The sequence below is a fragment of the Podarcis bocagei genome (assembly GCF_964188305.1).
Source record: "Podarcis bocagei genome assembly, chromosome: 1".
Classification (NCBI taxonomy): Eukaryota; Metazoa; Chordata; class Lepidosauria; order Squamata; family Lacertidae; genus Podarcis; species Podarcis bocagei.
In genome coordinates, this window is record NC_138125.1 from 10,759,309 (window position 1) to 10,776,002 (window position 16,694).

General features: G+C 45.7%; 1 protein-coding gene across 1 annotated transcript in view; it reads left to right on the forward strand.

The window, feature by feature from the left end:
- RHOJ (ras homolog family member J) overlaps window positions 1-1,752 on the forward strand; it is a 63,849-nt gene extending 62,097 nt beyond the window's left edge. The window contains exons 5-6 of the mRNA XM_081194630.1: window positions 566-1,355; window positions 1,703-1,752. Coding sequence (XP_081050756.1) covers window positions 566-712 — 147 coding nt within the window. The 3' untranslated portion in view covers window positions 713-1,355; window positions 1,703-1,752. The remainder of the gene's footprint in view (window positions 1-565; window positions 1,356-1,702) is intronic.
- The last annotated feature ends 14,942 nt before the right edge of the window (window positions 1,753-16,694 follow it).

Sequence of the window (16,694 nt, forward strand, 5' to 3'; positions counted from 1 at the left end):
TTTCAACAATAATTAAACATACTTTTATATCTTATACAATTTTTTGACTTCCATCAATCACATCTGAAAATTTTCCAATCTGTTCACTTAATTCACATTTCTTACTTTCACTATTACATTTAAATTTCATAACTAATATCTCTACTCTTTCTCTGCTTTGCAATATTTCATATATTTCTCCTTGCAAAACTTCTTGCAGTCCTATTAGCGCAATTTGTTGATTACAATTGCTCTTCAAATAGCTCATATATTTCTTCCAATCTTCTGTAAATCTCTGGTCCTGCAGGTTTCAAATCCTTCCTGTCATTTTATCCAATTCTGCGTAGTCCATTGATTTCGTCTGCCGTTCTTCTTTCGTCGGAATTTCTTCTTGCTTCTATTTCTGGGCTAACAATACTCTTGCCGCTGTTGTTGCATATAAAAATAATTTAACATCTTGTCTATTAATGTCCTCAACAATAATACCAAGTAAAAATGTTTCTGGGGGGTTTTTTATGACCCAGAGGTTATTTTCTTGCCACTGTCGCTCAGGCCTGTTTGTCTCTCTATTTTTTATTCGTTCTAGATCGGCGCCCAGTGCTACCTGGAGTGCTCAGCCTTGACTCAGAAAGGCCTGAAGGCCGTCTTTGACGAAGCGATACTCACCATATTCAATCCCAAGAAGAAAAAGAAACCATGCTCTGAGTGCGGCAGCTGCTGTCGAGTTGTATGACGATGACCGGAATATTGGAACGGGGATGGGCTGGTGTTTGGCCAGAGTCTTCCCATCCCATAATTCCACACCTGCACAAAAGATCGAAGGACATGACCAGGAAGGAGGCATCTTCAAAGGGAGATCTTCCCCATCTGTGATTCCTCCTAAGTTTGCGCCTTCTCATATCTTACCTGCTTTTTTCTAACCGCTACAGAGCTGTAGATACAAGCAGATGGTCCATATCGTAGTCACTTTTCCTCAGGCAAAGCTAGCTGATAAAGTAAAGCAGCTGAGAGAACTCTTCCTGTGGTGTCAGGATCCGGAAAAAAACGTGAAAAGATCTCCAAGGATCGTGCAGCAGAACTGAGAGAATCTCTAGATTCAGTAATTTGTAGCCTTCAGCAACAGCGAATGAATTGATTTGCTCCAGTATGAATATTCAATCATGACCGAGCCTCAAAAGCTAAATCAGGCAGGCAAATAACTCTTTCAGAGTTGACCGTGGTTAAGATATTGATGCAAACATTAGAGATCCTGTTTTAATCTGCTTTTTTATGAATATTCCCCATTTAGTAAAGAGCCTCATTTCTTGGGGAGGAGGGAAATGATGTGGTATCAAACTGACATTTACTGTATTTTGTCTCCCTTTTTATATACAGTGGTGCCCCGCAAGACGAATGCCTCACTAGACGAAAGGGTTTTGCGTTTTTTGAGCTGCTTCGCAAGACGAATTTCCCTATGGGCTTGCTTCGCAAGACGAAAAACGAAAACGTCTTGCAAGTTTGTTTCCTTTTTCTTAACACCGTTAATACAGTTGTGACTTGACTTCGAGGAGCAACTCATACAACGCGGTGTGGTAGCCTTTTTTGAGGTTTTTGAAGACTTTGGTGATTTTTGAAGCTTTTCCAAAACTTTCCCGACACCGTGCTTCACAAGACGAAAAATTCGCTAGACAAAAAAACTCGCGGAATGAATTAATTTCGTCTTGCGAGGCACCACTGTATTGAGCATTATCCAACTAGAGAGCCATCAAAATGTATTGTCATTTTACCCTTGGGCATCTGGGATTTTATTTTATTTTTTACTAAACTGAGTACCACACAACCGAATTTTCTTGCTTGTAAATGGCTATAGCCAGAGTCTGGAAGGAGCTGCATGTATATCCTGAATGCAGATCTAGTTCCCTCTTCACCCAGTTGTTCTCGCTGTTGTTTTAAGATGTAGGATCCCAGATCCGTCAAATTGGAAGGGACCCTAGGGGTCATCTATTCCAACCCTCTGCAATGCAGGAAATTCTGGGAAATTCTAAACTGCTCATTGAACAACCTCCGAAAGGATATCGTAAAGTTGAGGAAGGTTCAGAAAATGGTAATGGAAATGATAAATGGGATGACCAGCTCCCCTATGAGGAAAGGTTATAGCATTTGCTGTTTGTTTTTTGGTTTAGAGAAAAGGTGAGTGAGAAGCAACACAATAGAAATGTATAAAATCATAAAGTGGGTACAGAAATGGTTTTTCTCCCCCTTTCTCTTATCACAATGAAGATGAATCTTGGAGGATTCAGGGCAGATAAAAGAAAGTGCTTCTTCACACAGTGCCTGCAGGCAGTGTGGTGCAGTGGTTAGAGTGTTGGACTAGGACCTGGGAAGCCAGGGTTCAAATGCCCCCTCAGCCGTGAAGCTCTCTGGGTGGCCTTGGGCCAGTCACTGTCTTTCAACCTAACCTACCTCACAGGGCTGTTGTGAGGATAAGATGTGGGGAGACCAAGCAGGTTTGCCACGTTGAGCTCCTAATAATAATAATAATAATTTATTATTTATACCCCGCCCATCCGGCTGGATTTCCCCAGCCACTCTGGGCGGCTTCCAACAAAACACTAAAATACAATAACCTATTAAACATTAAAAGTTTCCCTAAACAAGGCTGCCTTCAGATGTCTTCTAAAAGTTTGGTAGTTGTTCTCTTTGACATCTGATGGGAGGGCGTTCCACAGGGCGGGTGCCACCACCGAGAAGGCCCTCTGCCTGGTTCTCTGTAACTTGGCTTCTCGCAGCGAGGGAACCACCAGAAGGCCCTCGGCGCTGGACCTCAGTGTCTGGGCAGAATGATGGGGGTGGAGACGCTCCTTCAGGTATACTGGACCGAGGCCATTTAGGGCTTTATAGGTTAGGGCTTGGAAGAAAGGTGGGATGGAGACGTAATAACACATGATAACAATCAAATAGTTAAGCTATAGATTTCATGCCGGCTGTGTGTCGTGATGGCTACCGACTTTGTTGGTTTTAAAAGGGGATTAGATAAATATCAATGGGAGCCAGTGTGGTGTAGTGGTTAAGAGCGGTAGTCTCGTAATCTGGTGAACCGGGTTCGCTTCCCTGCTCCTCCACATGCAGCTGCTGGGTGACCTTGGGCCAGTCACACTTCTTTGAAGTCTCTCAGCCCCACTCACCTCACAGAGTGTTTGTTGTGGGGGAGGAAGGGAAAGGAGAATGTTTGCCGCTTTGAGACTCCTTAGGGGAGTGATAAAGCGGGATATCAAATCCAAACTCTTCTTCTTCTAGCACAATGGCTGTCTTCTGCCTCCACAGTTCTGAATACTAGTTGCCAGAAACCATGGAGAGTGTGCTCTTGGGTCCTGCTTGCGCATGTTTTCCATGGGTATCTAGTTGGCCATGTTGAGAACAGGACGCTGGACTCAATGGGCTTTTAAAAATCTGCCCTGACTCTTCCAACTTTCAGCGTCCTTGGATTTGCACAAGTTCTGGTTATGAGAGAGGGAGAAACGCTTTTCTCTACTCATTCTCATACCCTCCAACATTTCTCTGATGAAAATAGGGACGCCCTAAGGAAAAGCGGGGCATTCCAGGATCAGAAACCGGGATGGGCTTCTGTAAATCCGGGGCTGTCCCTGGAAAATAAGGACACTTGGAAATGGCTGCAGTCTCTCCAGGCCTTGCGTAATTTAAACATTTCTATCGTGCCACCCCTTACAGTACTTGCCCTTTCTCTAAACTAAAAGTCTCAAATGTTTTTCATTCTAGTTTCCACGCAGCTACAAAGCAACCGAGAACTGCCTAGGACAACCCAGTGCCTTCAGGCTGCCGTAGGTGCCTTATTTAATGTTTTCCACAAATCATTTAAATGCAATTGGAAAGAGCAGCCTTCGGAAGGTCGTGGCGATTCCCCCCCCCCCGCCTTATTTTGCTATATAAGCGCAGATAGCTTACCTGTGGAAAATTTTGGGCATGGGTCATCGTTGTTAGATTTTTGTATATATGGGAAGCTGGAGAGCTGAAATAAATAGTCTGCTAAAACTGCTGGCTGAAAAAAACTAAGGAAAGATACTCCTGGCAAACAAAGCCGTTATGGTAAAGGTAAAGGGACCCCTGACCATTAGGTCCAGTCGTGGCCGACTCTGGGGTTGCGGTGCTCATCTCGCTTTATTGGCCGAGGGAGCCAGCGTACAGCTTCCAGGCCATGTGGCCAGCAGGACTAAGCCGCTTCTGGCGAACCAGAGCAGCACACGGAAACGCCGTTTACCTTCCTGCCGGAGTGGTACCTATTTATCTACTTGCACTTTGATGTGCTTTCGAACTGCTAGGTTGGCAGGAGCTGGGACCGAGCAACGGGAGCTCACCCCGTCGCGGGATTCAAACCGCGGACCTTCTGATCGGCAAGTCGTAGGCTCTGTGGTTTAACTCACAGCGCCACCCGCGTCCCAAAGCTGTTATAAGTATCAAGCTATTATACGTGGCCATGATGGAGTTCAGTGCTAACATGAAGCAGGTCCAATGCTAACATGAAGCAGGAAGGAAGTAAAGCCTTTGAGAAAAACAATCTGCAGGTAAGTTACTCAAGAAGGTGTCAGCAAGGAAAGAAGAGTTGCCTTTTTGTCTGTCTCCCCTCGCACTGGCTCAAGTGTCTTCCTGGAAGTTGCTTTACTCCCAACAATCATGTGGGGGTTAATGGTGCCTTCAATAAAAATGCTTTTGTTTCTTTAAAAAAGGAGAGAGGAGGACTTGTGTACACTAAGCACCCGCTCATTCACAGTGACCAATCACCGTTGCATGCCAAAGTTGTGTCGTATAAAAACAACAGAGTCTCGTTGCACCTTGAAGACTTTAACCACATGTTTTGCAGTACTTCAAGGATTAGTCTTGTCACAAGGGGATTTCCCCCCTCCTCACATGCCCCCCACCATCCCCAAAACTGAGACAGCTTTCTCTCCCTTCCCCCTCTTTTACGCTTGCTGTTCTTTTTTATATTCTGGTTAAAGTAGATTAAATTTATTTTCACTTGGAGTGCAATTTGGATTTCTTTCAGACTTATTTTCACAGTATAGTTTACAGTTTAACAATTGCCTTGAGGTAGAGCCCCTTCACCGTCCCTCACGTTTTTTGATGATTTTTTTGAGGTAGTTGCTTTCCCCTTTACATACATCCTTGGGGTTTTTTACTTGCTCCAGGGATGTAGTCAGTGTTTTTAATTCTTTGTTGTTAAGTTGTGGGTGAACATATCAGACGACACAGCGATTCTTCAAACAGCTCTTGTTTATTCAGAGGCCAGAACAGAACTGAACTGAAGGGTTCAGTCAGCCTGCTTATATAGAGCTCCACTACAATGCAACAGTAACCATTTTCTGTAACTATCCAATCACTGAACGTCACTTTCAATCCCTTATTTGCATAACTATCTACAGTATCCCCCTGCTGGCCCAGGGTGAGAACTTCAGTACATAACATTTATCTTTGCGGAGTAGACCAGCGCTGGTCGCTCAGGTTTCAAGGCGCTTGCAAGCAAGAGTGTTTTTTCCCAGAGCGCTGAGGTTCACCCCTTCACTCTTTGTTCTGTTCTTAAGTTTTGTGTCCAAAACGAAGAGGGGAAGCCCCTTGTTGCACAGCCTGGAATTTTGCCACCCATGCTCTCCACTTGGGCGTAGGGGCACCTTCGCCTTTAGTTGCTCTCCCTTTAATCTCTCGCCCTGCAACTTCGTCTCTCTCTTGATAACAGGAGCACAGACTACAATCCATCGCTGAGCGCCCTAGTCCAGAAGTGTCACCCACAGCATATTTAAAGGGCATGCTGGAGGGAGGAGATGTGGACATCATTGCGCCAGGAGAAATCCTTTCGCTGATGGAACGATCTTGCTTAGTGCTGTGTAGAATACACTCCTATCAGATTCATTATGGCATAACCTTGTGGGCTTGAGCAAACTTTGCCAGATACACAAAGAGAAATCTCAATTGGCAGGTCTCTAAAGAAGAAAACTCGTAAGGTGGGAGTTGGATGGCAATGAACTGCAAACATTACAGTCAGTGATAACGAGAGCTGAAATGGATGTTAAATAGGCATGCCTTGTAGACACATGAGTTCTGTAGCTGATGTGTAGCGGTTCCTCAGCAGACAAGTCAAGGTAGACAAGATACCCTGGATGTTTGAGAACCACAGATTGAGATGGTAGCTGGACACTGGCCAGTTCTTCCCCAGCCTAACAGGTTGCCAAGACATCTGAGAGGGACATCCAAAGTCTCAGGTGATCCTTGGCCTGCCCTCCTAGGAACCATACGGTTCCAGATTAAATCTATTATATCCTTAATAATTGACCCCTTTGGCCTTGATGTCCCCCTCTGACAGTATCTTAGCCTAGTGCAGCTCCTGCAAGGTTTCAGGAAGAAGTTTGATCCAGCATTTCTGTCTGATATGATATGGCCTGAAGATTTCTGGAGGTGAACATGGGGTGGGGGACCTCAGGCCCAGGGTCTAAAAGCAGCCCACCAGGCATCTCTGCCTAACCCTCAGGGCTCTCACTGGGCTAGGCAGGAGAGGATACGTTATTTATTAATTATCCTCCTCTTGCTCACTTGAGTAAGGTTAGTGTCTAGTTTAGCAGAGTTAAAAATATACTGAAATATACTCAGAGTTGAGAGTGGATTTCATGCTCTTTATTCAGCTCATAATGGTGAGGAGGAATGCAAGTTCCCCCAGAATGTCTGCTTTATATACATTATTTACACAATGGGCCCCACGTGATTGGCTAATTCCGGGATTCTCCTGTAGGCCAATCAGGTTGTGGATTCACTTACACCTGGAGCTGGATTGGGTGGCTCCTGCAGACCAATCATACTGCTGCATTGTTCTAGGACCAATCAGACTGCTGCATTGTTCTAGGACCAATCAGACTGCTGCATTTTGGATCCTATTGTTCTAGGACCAATCAGACTGCTGCATTTTGGATCCTATTGTTCTAGGACCAATCAGACTGCTGCATTTTGGATCCTATTCAACTCAGTACATAACATATACCATCCTTTGCAGCATTAACACGGAAACTTGGCACAATTAGCTTTCTCTAATTATCCAGAGTACCTCTGGCAGACTGGATCTTCCCCGTTATTTATCCCTCGAAATGAAACAACAACACAGAAGTCTGCAATGTAAGAATATAGTTGCAGGCTTGATTCGCGCAGAAAATAGCTGTGGGATAAGTCAGGCAAAGCATCTTTCTAGAGTGCAAAACGCATTGTTTAGATCAAAGATGCTATTCTGGAGTGGACATGCTCCACATCCTAATCCCCATGGCTGCATGACAAGAGAGGTGGAAGAAAGTGATAAAGATTATCTTCCTACTGTTACCATTCCTGCCTGGGCAATAAGAGGATTTGACTTCACAGGGTACCCTCTAGGAATTTACAGGGATCTGCATATGTCTAAAACCTTTGCTCACCTAGCAAACACGGAATTTCATATTTTGACTAGGACGTCACTTCCCCTCCCCACAGTTTTTGCCTGGCTGGACTGTGTCTTTGAACTTTGACCTCACTGTAACAGAGGGCAGAGAGGGGGCGCGTGAGCATGTGTAGAAACTCAGATTCGGGAAAAGGTAGACTCCACCTTGGGAGCAGGGCCGGGGCGGGAGAGTGCTGGAGTCCTGTCTAGTCAAGTAGCATGGGATCAGTTCCAATCTGTTACTTCTGAGGATGTGGACAGGCTGCTTCAATGAGTGAAACCAACCATCTGTCTCCTTGAGACAGTGTGGGAGCCATTGTGGTGAGATCCGTGAGAGCCAGTGTGGTGTAGTGGTTAAGAGCGGTAGTCTCGTAATCTGGGGAACCGGGTTCGCATCTCCGCTCCTCCACATGCAGCTGCTGGCTGACCTTGGGCCAGTCACACTTCTCTGAAGTCTCTCAGCCCCACTCACCTCACAGAGTGTTTGTTGTGGGGGAGGAAGGGAAAGGAGAATGTTAGCAGCTTTGAGACTCCTTAAAGGGAGTGAAAGGCGGGATATCAAATCCAAACTCCTCCTCCTCCTCTTCTTCTTCTTCTTCTTCTTCGTCTTCTTCTTCTTCTTCTTCTTCTTCTTCTTGATCCTTGCCCATCCTGGCTCATAAATGCGAGCCGAGAAGGGCTGGGTGATGGGCTCCATGGGGTGGTGAATGCTTCCCTCTGTGAGGAAGCCTTCCTAGACTCACTGAAAGAGGCAGTCATTAAACCGCTTCTTTAAAAAAACATCTTTGGACCCGGCCGATATGGCCAACTATCGCCCAGTCTCAAATCTTCCATTCTTGGGCAAGGTGATTGAGTGTGTGGTTGCTGAACAACTCCAGGCACGCCTGGAAGAAGTGGACCATTTGGATCCCTTCCAGTCGGGATTCAGGCCTCATCATGGGACTGAAACTGCCTTGGTCGCGCTGCAGCACCCATTGTGTCTATGTTCTATCCTGTGCACTCACTATTTCACGACAGACATTCTCGAGTTTGGTCGTTCTCTTCGCTCAGGAGAGCTGCAGGATCTTCTTGCCAGATGCACTCTTAGCACTGACCTGCCGTTTCAGCTAAAATAGACTTGGCATAAACTGCCACTTAGCCAGAAGGCTCTTCTGAATTGTCTTTGCTCCTCTCTCGCTGGGAATTGTGCTTATGCATCTAATGTTACTAGGGCAGCCAAAAAAAAAAAAAAAGGCAATTAATTGGTTAGGTTAATCAATTTTAAAACTTTTGATCAATAAAGCTTACCCATATTAAACAGAAAGCACTTTTTTAGAAAAGTGAATCCCACTGCGTTTAGTGAGGCTTACTTGCACAGAGGAGTTGCGGCCTTAACTCTTCTTAGAACGGGTGCTTCATGCTCTTCTATGTTCCTGGCATGAAAATAGGTGCAAACTCAGTGGCTGACTGACACAAGCCAGAGCCAAGCATCCTCTGTAATGGCCGCTCTTCTGCACCTGTAATAATAATAATAATAATAATAATAATAATAATAATAATAATAATAATAATAATAATAATAATAATTTTTATTTATACCCTGCCCTCCCCAGCCAGAGCCGGGCTCAGGGCGGCTAACACCAGTAAAATTACAGTAAAAACATAATGGGGGGGATACAGGTTAAAATGCAATATAAAATGCATCCTCATTTTAAAAGTAGCCCATAGATCAAAGGGGAGGGAAACATAAGGGTCAGACTGAGTCCAAACCAAAGGTCCGGCGGAACAGCTCTGTCTTGCAGGCCCTGCAGAATGATTTAAAGTCCCCCAGGGCCCTAGTCTCTTGTGACAGAGCATTCCAGCAAGTCGGGGCCAGTACTGAAAAGGCCCTGGCCCTAGCTGAGACCAATCTAACCACCTTGCGACTTGGGACCTCCAAAATGTTGTCATTTGTGGACCTTAAGGTCCTCCGTGGGGCATACTAGGAGAGGCGGTCCCGTAGGTACGTGGGTCCTAGGCCGCATAGGGCAACCCCTCTGCACCCCTCGCAGCCATGCCAGCCCCCTTGTGGACCCCTTGCTTCCCCCCTTCACTGCTTTCTTTATAAGAGACCAGTCAACTGAGGAACAGTGAAAAGCTTTCTTAGTGCCAGTCAAGCGACCCAGGTCTTGTTTTTGTAAAAACAGGAGTGACGCCATATTGAGCGGAAGGGGAAGGAGCAGGAGGCATAGATCTAAGAAAAGCATTAGAGGACGCATGGATCTGAACGCCAGGTAACATGTTGAAACGCTGCACTGAAGAGAAGGCGCCTCGGGAATTCGGGATTCTCCGTGGAAAAGTGAGAAGCCGTGATGGCTTGAGGGTTTCCATGACGATCCCAGTATTTTCAGGACTGTTGGAGGGTATGCTACTTTGTGTTTATATTGGTGGGAGAGGCATTCTTCCCCCTCTGACACACACAGGAGGGAATGCCTCTGCCTCTTCTTGTCCTCACTGCCAGATGATGAACTCGAACCCGAGGCTTTGTTCCCGCCAAATATTTTAACGCATAAAGCTAAGTGATACACAGGCAAGGCAAGGGTTAAAAGGCAAGGGAGTAAGATCTGTCTTTTTTCCCTCAGGTAAAGGGTTATTCAATAGGTATCAGAGAGAAATGCTTTAAAGTTGATCGATGATTACTATAGATAGATAAAAGGAGACTTTATCCACTTGAGTAATTTGAGAGCAGGTTATAAGAAATGTATAAGAGTCTTAGCAGAAACTGGTGATTGAATAGATGGTGTGTGGGGAGAAGGGATGAAATTCTGAAATCAAAGTCGGAAATGTTATTGCACAAAGGAGAGAGGAAAAGAGAGGGAACCCCGGGGGGGGGGATTCAGCTTTCAAATTTGTATAAAATTTGTATTAATTTGGTCACAATTCGTTAAAAATGATGGGAAATTAATAAAAATAATTGGGGGGAAGGGCGAGGGTTAACCCAGCAGGTGAATTGTAGGGCCAAGCATGAGGTGAGATCGAACAAACTACACACCCTGTGCCTCTTCCTCCTGAAGAATGGGCTGAGCTGGGCACAAACCCAGGTTGGGGTGGCCATTTGTCATGGATGCTTTAGTTGAGATTCCTGCATTGCAGGAGGCTGGACTAGATGACCCTGGGGTCCCTTCCAACTCTACAGTTCTGTGATTCTATAGATCCCATTGCATCTCCTATCCAGGTCCTGCAGAAGGCCTCGCACAACAACAGAGCTGCTCTGTGTACCTACGGACCACTCTGCACAATTTGAAGTCGCCTTCAAGTCCTGCTGAACGTTTCGAACGTGCTCCGATGTATAACCGAGAAATGCCAAATCCCAGAAAAAGCAACCTGTCACACCTTATTGATGAGAAAAAAATGAGTTATAAAGCACTGATTGAATTAGGCAGCATAATGAGTTCTGCAACGTGGCAGAGGCTTCTACAATAAACTGCTGAAGTATTTGTTGACATTAAGCTGATCTTTTGCAATCGGAGTGATTTCAATGGGCTGCAATGGTTGCTTACTCAGCAATGGCACCCTGCGTAAAGAACCACAGTTCCGAGTAATTAAACCAAGCTGTCTCTTCAAGATGGCAGGAAGCATCCCTCGTCCAGCTTGTTAAAATGCAAGAGGTTCTCTTGTTTCTTAATTAAGCTGAACAAATGCTTTTGTCCTGATTGCTTAGCGTTTCACAGCTGGAGGTCTGAGAGACATTTTCAAGGGCAGCCCTGCATAGAGCCCATTTCAGTAGTCCAGCTGAGGCGTATGAGATCATGGAGTCTAAATTGGAAGGGGTGTAATCCACAAAGTATCTTGCAAATTAAATCCTCACATACCAGTGTGGTGTAGTGGTTAAGAGCGGTGGACTCATAATCTGGGAAACCGGGTTCGCTTCCCCGCTCCTCCACATGCAGCTGCTGGGTGACCTTGGGCCAGTCACACTTCTCTGAAGTCTCTCAGCCTCACTCACCTCACAGAGTGTTTGTTGTGGGGGAGGAAGGGAAAGGAGATTGTTAGCTGCTTTGAGACTCCTTAGGGTAGTGATGAAGCGGGATATCAATCCAAACTACTCCTCCTCCTCCTCCTCCTCCTCCTCCTCCTCTTCTTCTTCTTCTCCCACATGTCTCAGACAAAAATTATGGATATCCTAGTCTGCATCAGGAAGCTTCTCCTGCATTTCATCATCATCATCATTAGAAACTGTGAGAATTATTGGGAACACACCAGAGAGTAAATCCTATTGAGTAAATCCTATTGAAGTGGGACTTCGTTCTGAGTAAAAATGCTTAGGATTATAGTGGTACCTTGGGTTAAGAATTTAATTCGTTCTGGAGGTCCGTTCTTAACCTGAAGCTGTTCTTAACCTGAAGCATCACATTAGCTAATGAGGCCTCCCACTGCCGCTGGAGCACGATTTCTGTTCTCATCCTGAAGCAAAGTTCTTAACCCGAGGCACTATTTCTGGGTTAGCGGAGTCTGTAACCTGAAGCGTCTGTAACCTGAATCGTATGTAACCCGAGGTACCACTGTATTCTGTTGGGAGCTGCCCAGAGTGGCTGGGGAAAATATCATTATCATTATCATTATCATTATCATTATCATTATCATTATCATTATCATGTGCTTTGCAAGGGGTTGGACTAGATCACCCTCAGGATCCCTTCCAACTCTACAGTTCCATGAGTCTTATATTCCATAGCATGCCACTGGCCTGATCCAACAGAGCTCTTCTGATGTGCTTAGGTCCTGGCAGCAAACCTCATTGTCAGTACAGAGAGTTACTTGGATTGACTTTCTACCTCTACCTGTGGCTGGATTTTAATCGAGAAGCAGAGCAGCTGGGTTGCGTTTGATAAGACGCTTCATGCCAGCCTCTTGAAGGCATCCTGGCAGCTTCTAGTCCCCAGAGCTAGTCTTCCTTTAAAGCAAAGGAGAGTTGTCTTGCTTCAACACACATCGGAGAGCCGCCCTTTGAAGAGATGCAAATCAAAGCAGACTCCCTGCTAATCAGCTGAGACAATACAACTGTGATGGCAATGAACAAAAGAATTGAGTCATCTCCTGAGTCCATCAAGAAGATGCCTTTATCAAACAGACGCACACATTTCCCAGACATGGTCACCACACTGTGGTTTCAGCCTGTCTCAATTCATATTTGCCGAGTTAATTTTTAATCTATAGATTCACTGTCCTCTTCAGAATGTCTGATCCAGAGCCGGTCTCACCATACAGGCAAACTAGGCTGCTTCATGGGGTGGCACAACTAAAGGGGATGCCCATATCCCAGGAAGCAAGATGGCTCCAGGCTTGCCATTTCCGGGCGCACTTCAAACCTCGTTTCAATTTTTTAATCTGGTTTGGGAGCCAACTATCCGAAGTAGAGATGAGCTATAAGAAAGAAGCTCAGCTCAAATGTTGACAGGAGCAATGTTATGTATTCAGTGGTCTGTGTTTGCCTGAGCTTGAGTCTGGACTAAGGATTCTGAGCTCCTGGGTCGATACATGATGTCCAATCACAGAACATTTCAGGATTTGGGCCTCTGCCAATGGCCCCTTGAACTCTGAGTCGTGATTTGCAGCTTGGAAGTTTAGACAGCCAATCACGTTGGGAGTGGGAGTGGCCCAGGCTTTCAGGAATGTATATAAGCCGTTGCTTTGCGCCTGTTTCCCAGTTATGTAGTTCAATAAAGGTTCTTGATGTTATTGCTGTGTCTTGTCTCGTGGGAACCCACCTACACTTCTAGAAAAATCCTAGCACAGAGCAATTTCGACAACTGTCCTGCGAGGAAGACATCTGCACACTGCAGCTGCATTAACGTGTTGCGACACACAGTTTGGAAAGCTCTGCTTTAGGGAAACTCCACATAGGAACATGGGAGGCTGCCTTTTATTGAGTACTTCTTCAAGCTCTAGTTACCTCCCGCCTGGACTCCAATGCTACGTGGGGCTACCTTTGAAGGTGACCCGGAAACTGCAATTAATCCAGAATGCGGCAGCTAGACTGGTGACTGGGGGTGATCGCCGAGACCACATAACACCGGTCTTGAAAGACCTACATTAATTCCCAGTACGTTTCCGATCACAATTCAAAGCTTTGGTGCTGACCTCTAAAGCCCTAAATGGCCTTGGTCCAGTATACCTGAAGGAGCATCTCCAACCCCATCATCCAGCCCGGACACTGAAGTCCAGCACCAAGAGCCTTCTGGCGGTTCCCTCCCTGCAGGAAGTGAGGTTACAGGGAACCAGGCAGAAGGCCTTCTCAGTAGTGGGGCCCGCCCTGTGGAACGCCCTCCCACCGGTTGTCAAGGTAATAAACAACTATCTGACTTTTAGAAGACATCTGAAAGCAACCCTCTTTAGGGAAGTTTTTAATGTGTGACATTTTAATTTATTTTTAATCTTTGTTGGAAGCCACCCAGAGTGGCTGGGGAAACCCAGCCAGATGGGCGGGGTACAAATAATAAATTATTATTATTGTTATGTACTGAAGTTCTCACCCTGGGCCAGCAGGGGGATACTGTTCATAGTTCAGGTCCACATATGCAAATAAGGGATCGAAAGTGACGTTCAGTGATTGGATGGTTACAGAAAATGGTTACTGTTGCGTTCTAGTGGAGCTCTATATAAGCAGGTTGGCTGAACCCTTCAGTTCAGTTCTGTTCTGGCCTGTGAATAAACAAGAGCTGTTTGAAGAATCACTGTGTCATCTGATATGTTCACCCACAACTTAACAATTATTATTATTATTATTATTACTTTTTCAAGCAGTGAATAGTTACACTGTGGAACTCACTTCCCCAGGATGTAGTGGTGGCCCACCTGTTTGAATGTCTGGAAAAGAGGATTGGACAAATTCATGGAGGAGAAGTCTATCCCTGCCTGCTAGCCATGGCAGCTGTGCTAACCATCCATGGGTCCTTTACCTTTTACCTTTTCGCCTCAACAGTCAGAGGCAGTCTGTATCTGAATGCCAGTTTATGGTAACCTCAGGAGGGAAGCGTGCTCTGGCAATTTTTGATGTTCACATTCAAATGAATGAATGTGGCCTTAATCCAATTATCTGCCCACCCCCTCCGTTGTTAAATGCACAGGTCTGACACACACCAATGTGAAAAGCCTCGGTCACTAGTGGCAAACACAGTTCTGCTTGTTTTTAAAAGTTCTGCTTAAGTATTAAATTCTGGGCAGCTTCCAGCATGAGGACAGCTCAGGAGACAGGGCACTCCTCAGTAAAGCCGCTATTAATAGCCCAAGTGTCGATTTTCAGCAACTCGCTAACAAATCTAATGAACGGAGGGAAATAAAAACCTTCCAACTTAAAAGCTTATTGAGGATGAGAGTCCTAATTAGTTATATAATGTTCTCCTGGCAAGCAGAAGGAAAGAAGGTGCATTATGGGCCTCTTAAAAGTACGTACATCAGGAGCAGTGCATTTTTAAGCAGTGGATAGGAAAAGGGATTTCGATTGTCTTCATTCTGAGCATTTGAGCAACAGTTCAGAGCAAGGGCAACTCATCTATAGGAAGGACAGGGCATCCGATCTAGATAAGACTATGCTCCAACTTTCCTATCCTATCTGATACCTCGTGCCACAATTTCTATGTTACCCCAACTGTTAACAACCATCATTGTCTGCACTACTGTGGTCTGTTTCCTTCTGACCTCGGTGTTTGCAGTCCTCCCTAGCCATGTCTAGGGATTGCCAACATGGCACCCATGGGTGAATGGCTGCCCAAAAAGATCTTCCCTTGTGCCCAAATGGCTCCCCCTGGCTAAAATTAGACTTGAGGAAGCATTCTGTTGCAGCCAATATCCTAGAAGTTGCAGTGCATGACTGGTTACAAGGGTGTTGCCCATTACAATTTTTGCAGTTGCTCCAAATGCCTATTTGTCACAAAGAGTGCCGGTCAGTAAATCACACATTTCAAAGTTGGAGTTAACTCTGTATTAGCTAAAACACAACCTCCTCTTCGCTGAGCGTCAGGCCTAAGGAGCACAGCTGAGATTGAAAGTCCCCACCTCTCCACAATCATCTAAGTACCCTCCTCTCCAGGGTTTTCCCCAAGCAATAGGAGACGACGCCTGCATGCAGCTGATCTCTCCTCCACCCTTTCACGCCTCTCTTGGTTCTGAGAGGCTGGAGGTAGAGCTTGTAGCAGCAGGAGGGGGAGACACCTGTGACCCTTCCCCAGCCTGACTCATCTCTGCCTCCTGGCCTCCCTCCTCTCCTGCTTCAGCTTCTGCCTCTGATTCTGGACTGCTCTCTGCCACAGATTCTCCCCGCTCACTAAACCCTTTTGCCCCTTCAGCTTCCGACACCTCTTCTCCCTCTGACTATTCATCATTGTCCTACCACCAGTCCCTCGGCTCTGAGCCTTCTTCATTTGGAGGTTCCCCAGCTGGTTCCTCCCACCATTCCTCTGGGTCCAACCAGTCCATGACTCTATTGAACCCCCCCTAAATTGGTGACCCCTGGTCTGTTATGCCTTCTGCTTAGGAGAACACTTCACACATCAAATAAAGCAGATTGGAGCCCACAAAAATCTTACGCTGGAATAAATTTGTAAGACCTTAAGGTATTCTTATTTTTGCCACAACAGGTCGAGCCAGTGCCCTGCCCTGGAAACTATCCCTGATTGATTGATTGATTGATTGATTGATTGATTGATTATAAGAATTTTATTTCTATAGCACCCTCAGCATGCACAGTGTTTCACAATGTAGAAGGAGGCAGGTGTCTGCCCCGAGCCTCTTACAATCTAAAATTTGACATGTCGGCAACCGCAGGAAGAAGGAAACGGAGATAGGATTAACAGGGAAATTAGATGCAATTGTTTTAGTCACACTAGCTTTCGCTTCTCTAAACACTAAGCTGCAGCAGAGCACTGAAATTAAGGAGCGATGCCAAAAGCTTCACAAATAAATGGTTTGGGGGCAGGAGAAGGAGGGAGGATTGTGGATCATTCAGGTGTTCTGGGAGGAAATCATAGACTCGCCAACCCCCTGCATTGCAGGAAACTCAGCTAAAGCATCTGTGGCAGGTGTCCATCCAACCTCCCATTTAGGAGGAGGTAAGATGGGGTATGGAGGAATTAAAGAAGCTTTTAATGAGGGTGAAAGAGGAGAGTGCAAAATATGGTTTGAAGCTCAACATCAAAAAAACGAAGATCATGGCCACTGGGCCCATCACCTCCTGGCAAATAGAAGGGGAAGAAATGGAGGCAGTGAGAGATTTTACTTTCTTGGGCTCCATGATCACTGCAGATGGTGACAGCAGTCA